Below are 15,567 nucleotides of genomic sequence, written 5' to 3'. Positions count from 1 at the left end.
TGAATAAATGATGGGAAAGAGAGGAGGGGAAAAAGGAGAGAGAGACAACACAGAAGACAAAATAATAGATGAGTAAACACAAAATGGATGATGGAGAAGCTGCTGAAAATGAATGAGACAAAATGGATGATGTTAAAAAAGGGTGGGGGTTGGGGGGGGTGAGTCTAGATAAATATGGAGACATATGACTGAGGGGGTGAGTCGTGGTTATGACGAAGGTAATGTTGACAGGGTGTAAACAAGGTAAAGACAAAGACACATCTATAATCATCAGCAGTTCTAATGAGAGTCAGTTTGAACTACAGGGCAGTGTTGATTAAGTCACTGTCACACATGGAGATGAGTTAATTTGCTCAAACGGAGACAGCTGTGTGAGGATGAGAAGGCTGTTGTGTGCGTGTATAAATATGTGTGTGTCAGCGAGAGAAAGTGAGAAAGGAGAGAGGGAGAAAATTTGGAAAGGGACTGAGGGACCACATTTGAAATTTCTGTGAGCAGTTTGCTTCTGTGTGTGTGTTTGTGTGTGAGAGAGAGAGAAAGAGAGAGAGAGAGAGTCTGCTCACCTCCACTGGTGGGGTTACGTGTGCCAGTTCCAGGGCAAAGCTCTCTGGTATGTGATTGGATGAGATGGTTACTAGGCTGTTCAGTGATTGGCGGCTGTGATGGTTTTGCCGGCTCCCTATCTGGGCTCGGTCCATGGGGGGTGTGGCTGAAGGTGAGCGGTGGTGAGCTCTGATTGGCAGGGTGCCATTCACTGTGGGCACCAGGGTGATGTCACCTTTGTGGATTTGGCGTGAGGGCTTCTTGGGATGGTGCTGGTGGGTCGACTCAGCCACCCGGCAGTTGTAGGAATGCCTGGTGTCCTTCTTCTCGCGGTTACAGCGAGCTGCAAACACCACCATGATGACCAGGAGCACAGCGCAGATGGCCCCCAGGGAGATGATGATACTCAGGGATACATCGAAAGAAGACTCCCCCTGATCCATCACCTGGACATGGTTCTCCATGTTCTCATAGAGGGTAATTTTCAGAACTGCCTTAGCGCTGAGGCTCTCACTTCCCTGATCACGAACCACAACCGTCAGCTCTGCATGCTCATGGGGAAAGTTCTCCAGGCTGGCATTGGCATGGATTTCACATGTTCTTGGATCGATAAGGAAGAAACCCTCCTCATTGCCACTGACAATGGAGCAGATGAGCTCAGCATTGACCCCTGTGTCACGATCTGTAGCCCTCACCACGGTTACTAAGTGTCCAGCCTCTGTGAACTTTGATGCAGGCACATCAGCAGTGAAGTTCCACAGCTGGGGGACCACAATGACTGGAGGGTTGTCATTCTCATCCAGGATGTTCAGAATAACTGTAGCATTACTCAGAAGTGGTGGTTTTCCTGCATCTTTGGCTTGCACAACAAATGAGATACGACTTACATCCTCACGATCAAACGTACGCAGTGCATAGATGGCGCCATTGGAGGGGTCAATGGTGACGTAAGTGGAGATGGAGCTCCCATGAACACCCTTTTCCAAGATGGAGTAGCTCACCTGTCCATTGGCATCCAGGTCAGGGTCAGTGGCCATGATGGAGGTCAGGTATGCTCCAGGGGCATTGTTCTCTGATTTAAAGATCTCATATCGCACCTTCTCAAAACGTGGTGGATTGTCATTTTCATCAGTTACATGCACAGTGAAATGTTTCACAGTAGAAAGACTGGGAGTCCCCCGGTCCTCTGCCACCACTGTCAGACTGAACTCTGACCTCCTCTCTCTGTCCAGAGACACATTGGTCAGAATGATATAATTGTTCTCATAAGTCTTCTGCAATTTGAAAAAGCCTTGCCCATGAAGTTTGCACTCTACCTCTCCGTTCAACCCAGAGTCCAAGTCCTCCACCCTCACCAAAGCTAAAAACGAGTCCAAAGGAGAAGCCTCGGATATATAAGCAGCGTCCCCGTTCCCCTGAGAGGACATGAGATTGATGCTGATGTCTGGTTTGTTGTCATTCACATCTACCACTTTGACTAGGATCTTGCAGTGAGCGGGCATGGAGTTTGGACCCATGTCTTGTGCTTGGACATCAATATCATAAGAGTTAATGCTCTCATAGTCCAAACGCCTGATGAGGGTCAGGTGACCGCTGTCGGGGTTAATTTTGAACGTCTCCATTATTTTAGGGGACACGTGACTGCTGAAGGAGTAGACTATTTTAGCGTTAGTACCCTCATCCGCGTCAGTGGCGTTTAAGTCAATGAGCAGAGTTCCAACAGGTGAATTTTCTGGGAGATTTATGACATATGAGGACCTGTCAAAAATTGGGCTGTTATCATTTGAGTCGGTAACACTGATTTTGAGGAGAGTCGAACCCGTTCTCGGGGGAACGCCCCTGTCAGAAGCCGTGTATTGAAGTTCATAACCGGAGCGCACCTCTCGGTCCAGCTCCCTGAGCACCACAAGCTCTGCATATTTAGCCCCGTCTGTCCTGGACTGTATGTCAATCTTGAAGAAGTTGTTGGGCTCTAAGGCATATGTGTACAGTGAGTTCTCCCCGACGTCGGGGTCTGTGGCGCTGTCCAGGGGAATGCGCGCTCCCACGGCCGCGCTCTCAGAGATATCAATGGGAACGACGGCACGGGCAAACTGTGGTGCGTTGTCGTTAATGTCCAACACTTCCACCTCGACGTGAAACAACTGCAGGTGCTCAGTGGGGAGTGTCAGGACGTCGAACTGAATAGAGCAGTTGAGATTCTTTTCGCAGAGTTTCTCACGGTCGATTTTGGTCCTGATGCTGATTTCTCCGTCCTGCTCGCGCAGTGTGAGGAACGACGAGCTCCCTCTTTGCATAGCTCTGAAGCGGAGCGACACTGAGCTCGGAAGTTTAGCCAGAACATCCGCAACATCGTCTTTCAAACGGGCGATAACTGTACCAACCTTCTGCTCCTCATAAATCTGATATTTCAGTGTCTTACCGGTGACGTGTTGTGCTGCCAGCGCCAAAACAGCCAAAACTTTCAACATTTTTGACAAAAAGAGTCCCCTCATTTTACCTGGTTGCATTTCTGTGGAACACCAAAACAGATCCCAGAAAATAGCTCCAAAATGCTGTGCAGGAAAATTCCAGTTTTAACTTATTGAATGCTGCGCTCCCTCAGTCAGCAGCTGCATTGGTTTCTGGCCAGAGCCAAGAGAGAAAAAATAAGATTTGTTCAGTAAACACAAGCTGGCACAAGTTGCACCGATTTCCGTAAAAGCATCCAGATTTGTTTCTGTCTGTGCTCCCTTGTTATACAGGCAGAACAAGCTGAGAGCCGCTGGATCTGTGCGCTTTTCTCCCTCCTCTCTCTGCGTCTGTTCTGTGCGCCGTGCGCTCCCCTTCGCTCCCTCTCTCCGTTTGAGGCGCCCGTGCACACAGACTTGCCCAAAATAACCCGCCTCAAACCAAGTAGCTGTACATCAGCCACGGCCCCTTTTTTTACATCCCGGGAAAGACAAACGTTTTTTAAATCAAAAGATGGCTGGTGGCCACTCTAACTCCAAAAGAGAGAAGAAGGAGGCGCAAGAGGGTTCACTTTCCCCACTTTTCAGAGTAACGACCATGCCACTACAATGGACAGGGAAGAAAATAAACCAGAGAAGAAAACATTCATTCAAGGAGCATACCCTGTCGTTTTTCACTGCTATAAAACCACAGGAAGGTTTACGAGTTTCTCGCTTCGGTTCTGTTGTCGCCAGACAGCATGGAGACACAAAGAGTCTAAATTCCAGTTCCACAAAACAAAGATAGTCACGTAAATCATCAGCGATGTCAGCCACCACCTTTAAATCCCTTATAGGCTCACTTAAAAGTATATAACATACAACTGACACAACTAGCTGCAGCACGCACTCACTGACGTACTGAATGCCTTGAAATAAAGAAATGCCGTGGACTCACTCTACTCTCTGCTTAAATGATAGCCGACAAACCCCCTCACCTTGCACATGCACTTAGTGCCAGGTATTTTCAGTGACTTTTTTTTCCCACATGCGCCTCATCTGTAGCTGTCCATGGCTGAGAGTATTAGCCAGCTAAGCTGTGTGGCGAATCGCGCTGAAAGGGAGCCGGGCTCTAACGAATGCCTTTAAAGAGCTGGTCACGCCGAGGAACAGCTCCGTCCCCGTGCACAGATCTGTTTAACATCAATTCAAACTTCTCTCAGGAAGTGATTTTGGTAAGGAGCGAAGCATTCAGAACTCACAGCGCTGGGCATCTATTTGAAGTTCCTCAGAAAAAAGAGAGTTGCACTAAACGCACACGCATGAAACAGATGAAGAGAAAGAGAGAGGGAGAGATCTAAGGTTTAACGAATGGGCACAACTGGGACCAGTGCATCCTGGAGACCATCTGGCGCAGTTTGTTTGGCACCAGGACCCGGCGATTACAGCCGACCAAACACGACTCCAGCGGAGCCCCGAACCCAACACGACTGTGAGGAAATGAGTTCATGGAGAATTGTAAAGTATCAAGAAGCTTTTCCAGATCCATTCACACATTTTGTGCGCATGCACGTGGTTTTGGTGCGCTTGCGTGCGCCTTAAGGGTAGAGAGAGGGACAATACGCTAATAGAGACTTCAGTTGCTGCAATAACAGGTTACTAAAACATACATCATACAATCATACACATTCAGATCAAATATTAGAGCAGAAGATGAAGTTGAGAAGCCACTGCAGCTGACCAACTGGAACAGAAATCCAAGAACACAGACATTCTTCAGAAAGACTAAACTCATATCTGGCCTCTCTGATCCCAAGTCTTAAGACATTTCTAAGTCCAGGCTTTCAGAATCATTCTGGAAACTTACATTTATCCTTAGGAAATAAATAGATAGAGAATCTGCAAAACAAATGAATAATTTACTACCAGCTGCTACCGAGTGTCTGCATGAGCAATGTAATATAAACACCATCACAGGACTTGGTGATGTTATCCGTTGGAACCAGGTTATTCAGTGTAGTCTGATCTTTTTTAACGCAACACATCTGCACAGTTTCTAAAGGTTTCCGCGCATTTGCCTGAAAACAATACTTTAATAAATATTCCAAATACGCATGGACACCAACCAGAAGCTCCCCCTTTGAACCCGAAGGCTTAAATTGGCGGAAAACCTTTATTCTCTCCCCCGAGTGTCTATTCATGGCCTGAGCCGTGTCTGCAAAATGTTTGCATTCATTCATCTCATGCACATCTTTCACCATAGTTCGCTTGGTATTTAAACAGGCTTGATACGGGCACCCAACATTTCCATAGCTCCAAATGCTCACAATGCGGTAATGCAATTACTCCCTGCGTCCCAGAGAAGCTAATCACATTTGGAGAACAAAGTCAGCCCCGGACTTAGTGGAAGAAGGGAGAAAACGAAAGAGACTGAGTTGGAGGGGCTGTGGGTACGCTGGGGTCTTAAACACTGAGCAGAATAAAACAATTAATGTATAGGGGGTCTAATCTAAGTAAAAAGCAGATGGAGGCTTAATACATTTAGGCACGCTACATAACCAGAGTAGAAGAATAAACATGGCCTTTTTAGTGCTTAAGAACAGCAGTAATTGTGCTAAAAATATTCATCCTCTGCAGGTGTAAAAATGCCACGTCTCTAGGATTTAGTGAGTTTGGATTTAACTTATCCTGCTCCCAGCTCCCAGAGATAATTTTATTGATCCATAGGCGGCTCTAAAGCCCAGATCAGTGCACAAATGCATGCGATCAGCAGAAACAAACAAACAGCCCCTACTCCTGGGTGCAGCTCTCTTCATTATGCAGCGCCCAAAAATTGCCTCCTTGTGTCTGGGCCTTGTAGCCATAAAGTGATAGAGTGAATTAAACGTCTGTCGCCAACATTCAAGACAATGTTCGCAATATTCCCTCTCCACGCGCTCCCTCCCCCAAGTCAATAGGCGCAGCAGGTGGAGCGGCCATAGAAACGCGTCTCCGAGCCCCAGCTCAAATTGGAGTCAAGAGGAATGTGTGCGTGGGCGTGCGTGCGTGCGCGCGGTGGTGCTGTAGGTTCGGTTGTAAAGGCACGCGAGCATCTGTCGCCTCGTCTGCCCATTCATTGTCACTTATTCAATTAGCAGCGATTTGGTGGATTCCATTCCAGAGGGGAGGAGTGGGACCACAGAGACACTGGGAATTAGCTTTCACTGCTGCTGGAGGGAGAAGCTGATACCTCCCTCTACACACAGACACCCACCATCAAAGCAATGATTGTTATTCATCCGAGTCTCTTCTTTGCTTTCATTAGGGGTGCGTAGAGCTTTATTACTTTATGACTCGTTGGCCACCATTGTGCGTTTGTGTGTGTGTGTGAGCGAGGGAGAGAGAGAGAGAGAGAGCAGACAAGAAAGAGTCTACCGCCTTGTTCTTGCTCACAGTGCATGTGCTGATCACACTCTGTGCGCACCATATTGCAAGTGATGTCAACAGTTGGGCAACAAATTTATAGCCTAGGCAGAACCACGAGGCAAAGAAAGAATGTGTCTGTCATCTTCAAAGTGGGAACATTATTACCCTGCACCCAGTGAAAAGAACAGGCTGCTATTTTCTTTACTGACTTTTGTGGTAGGAGAGGTGGAAAAATATTCACACCTTTCCTATGCAAGAGCAGTACAAAGTGTCATTTGGACTCTGGCATAGACATACTGTATGGTTGACCAGTGCATTTACTATTCTATTCTACTCTTGGAGCCTCTGGCGACTGAAAGTTTGTGAACTGTCAGTGCTTCACTTTAAGTTTTGGCACTTAAAATTTTCCAGTAAAACTGCCTTTTTCTGTGTTGTCAAATCAAATGTCAAACTGCTATTCTATTCGATTCCATTCTACTACACTATTTCTTGCTAATCTATTCTATGCGGTATCTTTCCATTACTATAGATTCTTTGATTCTCTTCTGTGATATTCAATTCTGTTGTAGTGTTTGGGATGGTGAGTCTTGTGTTGATATGAAGGAGCAGTTTGGGTGTCTAATCATCCAGTCATTCTTTCCGTGGCTCCATTGGCTCACTGTGATTCATACCTAGCTGACTTTCGGTGTATACACACAGGCACACACACGCGCGCACACACACTTTATCTGACTGAATGGCACTGACAGCGAGGTGCTTTGCCCCACCAAGACCTGGCACAGAGAAACACAAAGGCTTCACAAGCAATCAGCAGCACAGCACTCAGGAGTGAACTGCTCTCTCCTTCTCTGTCTGTCTGTCTCTATGTAAGTAAGGCTCAGCCTGACATGTAGAAAACATTTGGCCCATCATGGTCAAAGCAATTCTAACTGTCAGTGGTCTGTACAACAAGTAGTTCAATACATTTACCAAATAATCTGCAAACATTTTAATAACACACAGAGATGTCAAAGCTACACACGTTCATTACTAAAGTACATACCTAAAAAATCTAATTAAGAACAGTAACAAAGCATTTGTACTTCATCTCTCCCCACCTCTGACAACACCTTAAGGGATAATTCAGGTATATTACAATTGGTTCTATGTTTGTGGTTTTAACCATATTTTCTTTTGATGCTATATGATAACATTGTCCACAGCCACTGCTGAGATGTAGAAACGCAGTGACATCACTACAGTAAAGTTGGGTGGGGCAAGAAACCCACATTTCTTCAAAATTCATGATAATAATTCATCAGTGCACAAAAAGAGAGTGTGTGTGTATGTGTGAGAGTCATCTATGATAGGCAACAATGGCCTGAAGTTGAACCAGAACTGCAGTGGATGTTTACAACAAACTGCTTTTGCCTTCATTTTTTCTTCTAAATAAGTGAAAAACCTATATAACTGTTTGACTGCTTGCGTTTTCTGTCTCTTCTGGCTTATTTTTTAGATTTGCTGAGATATCAGGTACACTGATCAGCCATAACATTATGACCACCCGCCTAACACTGTGTATACATTAGTTAGTGCAGCAGTTGGTTGGTACTCGTGTCACTCAGCAGCTCACTGTGCAGCTTCAGTGAATCCATTTGCTGCCACAGTTCTACTGCCAGGAAGAGCACAGATGTGTCGACCATTCGGTGAAAAACCTATGTAAAAGCAGCAAAAACTATGATTGTGAGGACAAGTTAGCGACCAGTTCAACAGCCATGATATCACCACTAGAGCTGCTCAACATTTCTCTTCATAGTTCACCATCTGTCCTTCCTTAGACACTGTTGGTAGGTACTAACCACTGCAGAGTGGGAACACCCACCAAAACCTGCAGTTTGGGAGACACTCTGACCAAGTCGTCAGCCATCACAGTTTGGCCCTTGTTAAAGTCACACAGATAATTGTGCTTGCCCGTTTTTCCTGCTTCCAACACATCACCTTCGAGGACTGAATGTTCACTTGCTGCCTAATAAACCCCACACACTGACAGGTGCCACTGTAACGAGGTAATCAGGGGTATTCGCTTCACCTGTCAGTGGTCGTAATGTTATGGCTGATCAATGTAGTATTATTTTGGAAACAAATTAATGGCTGTTCCCCTCTGCTCTAAGTCTTTGCATAACTCATAGCGACTTTGATTGTCTTGCTTGAATTGGAACATTTGGAACCTTTAATGTTGATTCAGCATCATTAAACTCCACAACATATCAGACACTGCCCAACAGACACGGGTATGACCTGGATACTTGAGTCTTAAATGGTTTCTTTTTAGAAATGAAAGGGCTTTTCAAAAATAATATTTTAATTCAGTGTAGAAGCACAACTTGCAAATGTATATTAATTAGGAGGTCACTTGAGAGACCTCAGCTTCCTATCCTTTGACGCTTGGCAAGGGTCACCTTGAATTAGTGGAGAAAACAGAAAGAAGAAAACAAACCTAGAGCCTATTAGTCTAAAGGAGGAAATGCTATTGTATGTAACACAAGTTCCCCTGTGTGTGTGTGTGTGCATGTCCCTTCTTGTGTCAGTTGCTTGTGTGTGATTGACATGTTGTTGATTTGCTGGAGACTGCCTTTTCCTTGATACGATGTCTGTCTGCAGCTGATGACTGACAGCTAATTTGTGGTCCAGAGATTAGTGCTTTAGAAAAGTAACTCTCTCGAAGACGTGTCGCATCCAAATGGAATTGGTCCCATTTGGTGCCATTCCTTTGAAACAGCGTGCATCAGGCTGGTAATGAGGACAGGTCAAGCTTTTTCACATGAAGACAGCCATCATCCCCAAGATCACTGTTTTGAGCACACACTGACAGCTGCTTTTTGAACACGTAATAGAACACGTGTAAACAGTCTCAGAACATTTTCATCAGTATTGCTGAAACACAAAATCACCCCCCCCTTTTTTACTTTTCATTAGGAAGGTGTAATGAGGTCACAGTCATGTGCCGCAGACCAAAAAAAGTGACAGTTTAGTGGGTTTTTCTCATCATGTTTGAATTAGGAAATGTTGGCTTGTGAGTAACAGTGCGTAAAAGAAGTAGATCAAATAGCGACATCAGCTGCAGAGCACAGTCTAACTCAAACCAGAGATGCCTGGAGCACGCACACATACAGGCAAAAAACAAATGTGTAAACACAGCATAACTCCAGAGATTTGCTGGCACACATCACATTCTGATGGGTGTGGGGTCAGGTAGGAGGAAACCAGGCATGGCGAAATTGTTGCAACACTGCCTGGTCTGTGTGACACAAAGCCCCCCATTGTTCCCCTTGCACACATATCCTAACAACTTGGATTGATTACAGGTAAAAACATGACCCCACACGTGAGCTGCTCTGTTTCAAGTCCAGACATCCATAAAACCTGTGTGTCCAAGTAAGTGTGTATGAGTATGTGCTTGTGTGCATCCATGAGGTGATTTTCTGGCAGAGGTTAGGCCCTCACTAGAGTGCTGCATGTTTAAGTGTCCCCTGGTGACCCACTTCCTGGGGTTACACCAGATTTATGGGTTCCTGAGATTTTGAGAGCTGGCAGCTGTGGAATGGAGGAATGGATACGGGGCCACGATAAAACAGAGTGGAAAAGGGTTGAAGGAGAGAGGGAAAGGAGCAGAAGGAGAGGGATGATGAAGTGAGGGGAGCGTGGAAAGGTGGAGGTAAAAGTTGAAATATGTTGGGGCTTGATAAAAGCCTGGATGAAGGGAGGAAGCTGTGGAGAAGCAAAAGGGAGGAGTGAGGCTGGGTCATGGGATGCAGAAGTATGGCAAGCAGCAGCTCAAAAAAGGTGAGAGGGGATGTTTGAAGATAGTGCTGAATTAGATGCAAGGGGACACAAAGAAGTAAGAGTCAACAGAAGAGAAATGAAGGGATGTGTGGGAGGCAGAGGCGTACGAGTGAAGCAAAGTAGAGATTGAGGTTTCTCCTGTGCAGCCTCTGGCCTCACTGATGTTCATGATTAAAACGTCTTTCCGTACTCATTCACACATCCCACTTCTCACCTTTGCTTAATAAAAACACAACTTCAGATTGATTTGTGGCAATCTTGAAAGTGCTGGGATGCCTGAATGTGTGTTTGTGTGCTTAGGTGTGGCGGCCATGAGTGTGAGCATGAAGTGTTTGGAGTATCTATTAGTTATACACCAGCCTAGCAGCACCTGAGGTCTTTTTGATTTGGTTTGGAGAAGAGAAAAAAGAAAAGACCTTGGAAAAGGTTATACAAAGTGGGGAGATAAAGTGGATTTAAACAATAATTTCTTTGCCGAAGCCCTTCAGGATGTAGTGTTGCTGCAAGCATGAACAAATTGACCACATATTTCACAAGCCTTTGGACTCTATTGAGAAATGCTTAACATGGTGTTTCAAGTTTATGCAGGGGATTTGGGACACAACCCAAACAGCGTACAGCAAATGTTCAATCAGCTCTGCAAGCGAGTTGCAGAGGGAGAGGGGAGAGGAGGAATGCACGCAACGGATGACTGGGAAGACAGACAAGAGATAGAAAAGTGGCAGAATATGGAAAGTTGACTGGGGGATGACGGATGGGTAGATGGAGAGATGGATGAAAAGGTGACATTTCATGAAGTGTATCCAGTTGTAGACAACTTAACTCATCCCCCTCTTGATAATTCAAGTGAATGCCACTGAATTTAATTTGGTTTTTATTGCCTCAGCTGAGTGCATTCATATGCATTCCATTAATGGCTGATTACTGCCAATCACTAACACAGAGATATGGAAGATTCTGCAAAGAATAATAATAATAATCTCCTGCAACATGTCATTTACAAACCTATCTGTTAAATCATCCACTCTGATACCATAAAGCTTCAGTGAAGAAAAAAGAGGAAGATCAAATAAATGTCAAAAAAATCTATAATTTTATATACAAAATGATTAGCAAGTAAAATGTGGCAAAAACTCAATGAACTGTAAAGTAAGCATTAATTTGTTCACTAACTGGAAAATGCTAGCGAAAAATCTATTCGTATTCTGCTTTAAAAAACACTCTGCAGCACATGAATAGTCATAAATGAAATGTTCGTCACCATCGCTAATCATCAGACAAGTCTCGTCAAGTCCGCATCACTCCTAGGTTATTATTATTGGTGCCTCTCAGCTAACAAGCAATTATTTCACATCAGAGCTTTTCCTGCGCCAAATAAACAGCAAATGGCAAAGGAGGCTCTCACATGGTTTTAGCTTCAACGAGCTACAAGAATAAAAAGGAAAAAATTACACATGTTGAAGTGCATACCGTGGCTCCCAGGGGCCTCATCAAAGACGGGAGAGGAGCGAGCGAGCGAGCTCCAAGAGTGCAAGCACAAAAAAAGCAAAAGGTAAGGTTACACACAATCACCTCCACACACCCCTGAATCCTGAAAAATCAAAACACATACAAGCACAATTTGTTGCTTATTATGGCCTCTAAATTTTCTCTTTTCTATAACACTCTCTAAACAAGCATCCATCACAATTAGCCAGATTAATTCCCACATGCACCACATCATCATCAACACCAGCTTTTGTTCACGCTTGATTACTTTTATATATAGCAATAGCTGGCTCATATTTAACATCTTTCTCCCACACATTCCTCTTCAGTGAGCACACGAGGTGGCCTCGGAGGGATGATGACTTTCATCTGTAATAACAACAAGACAGGACACAGTGCGCCAATCGATAACCATTATCACATCTTCTCACCTGCTTCTAGCCTTGTGCACCGTCTGCTCAGGAGCTGGTGATTTATTCTGAGTACATGTAACATAATGACTCATAAGACTGAAACACAGAAATGGAAACATAGCTTCAGGGGCAGTGGCTCAATTGCTGGTATCCTCCAATTGCAACATAAGGTGTTGTAAGAAGTGGATTCACCTGTTGGCTGGCTGCTGCTTTAAGGCTACATGTACACTATGTATACTCGCAGATATGGTGCTCTCAGACAAACTGCCCAAAGGGTACAAGCCCTAGAATTTTTTTAAAATAATAAGTACACCAGCTACACACACACACACACAAACTGCCTGACTTGGCAACAGTGATCCTGAGAGCGACCACTGGCCTCCCTCTCTTTGCTGCCACTGCGCTTACACTGAAAACAGTAGAGGTTGGAACAACAAGCACAGAAGGTTTAAAGCAGCAATGATTCCTTCTAATCTGTACGGTCAGTAAATATTTATTCAATACCTAACACGTCAACCATAAGAAGGAATTTACAATACATGTAATTTGTTTGCAACCCTGCGCAAGTCATTAAAAGTTGCTGTTTGGTATGTCCTGCTGTTTTCAGTAGAAAGCCGTGGCTGCAGATCTCCCGCTTGGAAGATTTTGGAGCTACATTAGTACCCGCTAGCTTTTAGACCCCTCACTGTTGCAGCTCTCTCATCTACACGGCGGGAAGCTTGCAGAGCAATATCATAGTAGGGAGTTTGTGTTTATTTACATTTCCAGAGGAATGATGTGGTTAAAGGTTTAATTTCCTCATTTGGTACTTACCCTCTTCATCCGGATCTAACAACACAGGTGATGGAGATGAACAGTCCTGCAGCTCTGTAGCATGTTATATTGAACCACACCCACATTCTCACAGTCCAATCAAGTTTCAGGGATTCGACACAAATCCCTCTCTTTAATTAAATCCTGCCCACGCATAAAACATCATTCAGAAATATGTCACATTACTGAAGCTAAGTCGACTAAGTGTTGCTTCACTGTGACAGCAACAGTTGCTTTATTATTAAGAATCCCAATAATCTGACAAAATATTTATTTCACTTTAGCCAAACAAGGCACAGGTGCAGCAGCATGAGCCACTTCAGCCTCTGCATGTTTTTGGATAGACTGCGACGTCTATAGCAAACACATCACAGGGAAAGTCTGAGGCACAAGATGTCACATTGTAAATATGCTGGGCTTGACATCTGAGAGAGGATGTGACTCATTACCAAGTGGAGTGGAAAGAGTCACATACTGTAGAGTAATACAGGAGATGTTATTTGTTTTCCCAGTTTCCCGGTGCTCACTGCTGACAGTACAGTTACAGACAGAATAGGCACAATAGCTGTATTATTTCTGAAGTGAACTGTGCCTTAGTTACCGTTTGTCTTGTTGATATTATATTTGTGAGCTCTCCTATCTTCCCTACAATTTCCCCCTTTGTCTCTATCTCTATCTCTTTCTCTTGTTCTGTCATGCCTCCCTTCACTCCTTTTTCTTCTTTTGGTCTCATTTCGGTCTCTCCTACCAATTGCTTGTCCCCTGTTTCTTTTACATTCTCTGTCTGCTAATTCCCTCGTCTGCCTCACTCGCTGGAAAGGTGAGCGTGTGTTTCACCAGTCTGCTGTGTGCCTGGCACTTTCCAATTAGCTTGTATACCTGCTTCTGGCTGTGTAGCAGATAAGATGGAGCTGATACCACTGGGCTACTGTTATCTCTGTTTTCCTCCTGTCACACACAGACAGACATACACCTTCACAAACCCTGCAGAAACGCAGCCACATGTGCACACCTTTGGAAAATGCTAGGGTACTAGCTCCCGGTGCTACAGATGCACTGGACAGATAGATATAGCAGGCTAACAAGGGGCGGACAAGAGTTATAATGAATGCATCAGGGACTGCCACATGTTGTCAGCTCTGTGTGACTGAAGTTAACGTAGCTTTGAATGCGTACTGGCCACTATTTTGCAATTTTGTGTGTGGTTTGTGCAGCCACAAATCGCTTTTCTCTTCTCTTTTGTCCATGCACGAGAAAGCGCGTGGGGTCACGTTTGAGAGTGGATGTGTGTATATTTGGATGTTTGCTGGTGGCAGGATGGTGGGCCGTGCGATGACCTGGCGACCTGCTCAGACTGTTGAATAATAAAAGGCTATTCAGACACTCACAGGGTGACAGCATGAAAGGAGCAGCCACAGAATGGGTGGGAGGCAGGGGGGTGGCAGGCAAGCAGGGCAGGCATGGCAGGCTTTGTGGGAGGTAAGGGACTCTCATTATTTCTCCCAGGCTTCTCTCTCACTCTCCCACCACTCTCTCTAAGTTTCCTTTGCTTTTCTTGTTTTGTGTTTCTTTCCTCTAAGTCCATCTCCGGCTCTCTGTCTCTCCAGACTCATCTCTCTCTTTGAGTCAATCCATTTGTTGTCAACTCAAGCTTCATTTTCTCCATAGCCCCTATTTATTTCATCCACCCACCTCTCCCTCTCTCTTTACTCTTTGTATCACACATCCTCTCTCCCTTCCTCACTTCCTTCCATCCAATCTACTTACTCCTAACAACCTCTCATGTCTTATTTCTTTATTCCCTGTCACTTTCTCCTCCACTATCCTTCTTCTTTGCTACACTTAATTATGTGTATCTCTCTCCTCCCTCCCTCTCTGCTCCTCCTTCTCTGTCTCATTAGTGATGCTGTCTACTAAGGAGGTGATTAGCCTGCTTTGGCTCTAATTAAAACACAGAAAGAAACCTAAATGAGAACTGTGATTTGTGGGTTTATGTGTGTATATGTATATGTGTGTGTGTGTGTGTGTGCACCCCTATCTTTACACTGTGGATGCGAGTCACAGTCACAGGCAGAACACTCAACAGTCAGCAGCTCTGTTTCAACATAAAGTGCTAACAATTATCTGGAGCTTCTGATAGATGTTGCGTATTTGTGAAAACGAAAATGGATTTTTCTGAGGAGATGATTGTTCAAATTAAGTAGAAAGGACTAAAACCGCTAAAAGGGAAGGAGCGAGAAAGAAGGAACATGTGACGAGAAGTGTGTCTTGGTCAGAAATCATTCCTTTTGTTGGTAGAAGTCTAATTCTTATTACCTTATACTCTTTTTTCAAGGGTGTGGGAGTTATTAATCACATACTTAAAATAAATCCCAAATGTTTTGACTTAAATAGTACTATGTGTAAGAAATATACAAGAAATCGGAAGAAAAACCCTGCAGTGGGAATCTAAGGGGATGGAGTCGATCTGAAGTCTTCCATTCCTCTTGAATAATCCAATTTGTTATTATTTTACTGTCGCTGATGCAGGAAAACATTTTCTCATATTTCTGTCTTTACTCTGTTTCAAATTATTTGCTTGCATCACCACATACTAATCAAATGAGCTGCCATGAATATATATTGTATACAAGCAATGTTTCAAATAAAGTTAA

General features: G+C 44.5%; 1 protein-coding gene across 1 annotated transcript in view; it reads right to left on the bottom strand.

Annotated features, from left to right (window-relative positions):
- The window catches only part of pcdh18a (protocadherin 18a), an 8,058-nt gene extending 4,505 nt beyond the window's left edge, over positions 1-3,553 (bottom strand). The window contains 1 exon segment of the mRNA XM_020596278.1: positions 560-3,553. Coding sequence (XP_020451934.1) covers positions 560-3,053 — 2,494 coding nt within the window. The 5' untranslated portion in view covers positions 3,054-3,553.
- Between the last annotated feature and the right edge of the window lie 12,014 nt (positions 3,554-15,567).

The sequence above is a fragment of the Monopterus albus genome, unplaced genomic scaffold, assembly GCF_001952655.1.
Source record: "Monopterus albus unplaced genomic scaffold, M_albus_1.0 scaffold29.1, whole genome shotgun sequence".
NCBI lineage: Eukaryota > Metazoa > Chordata > Actinopteri > Synbranchiformes > Synbranchidae > Monopterus > Monopterus albus.
This window is presented reverse-complemented; position numbering and strand designations above follow the sequence as displayed.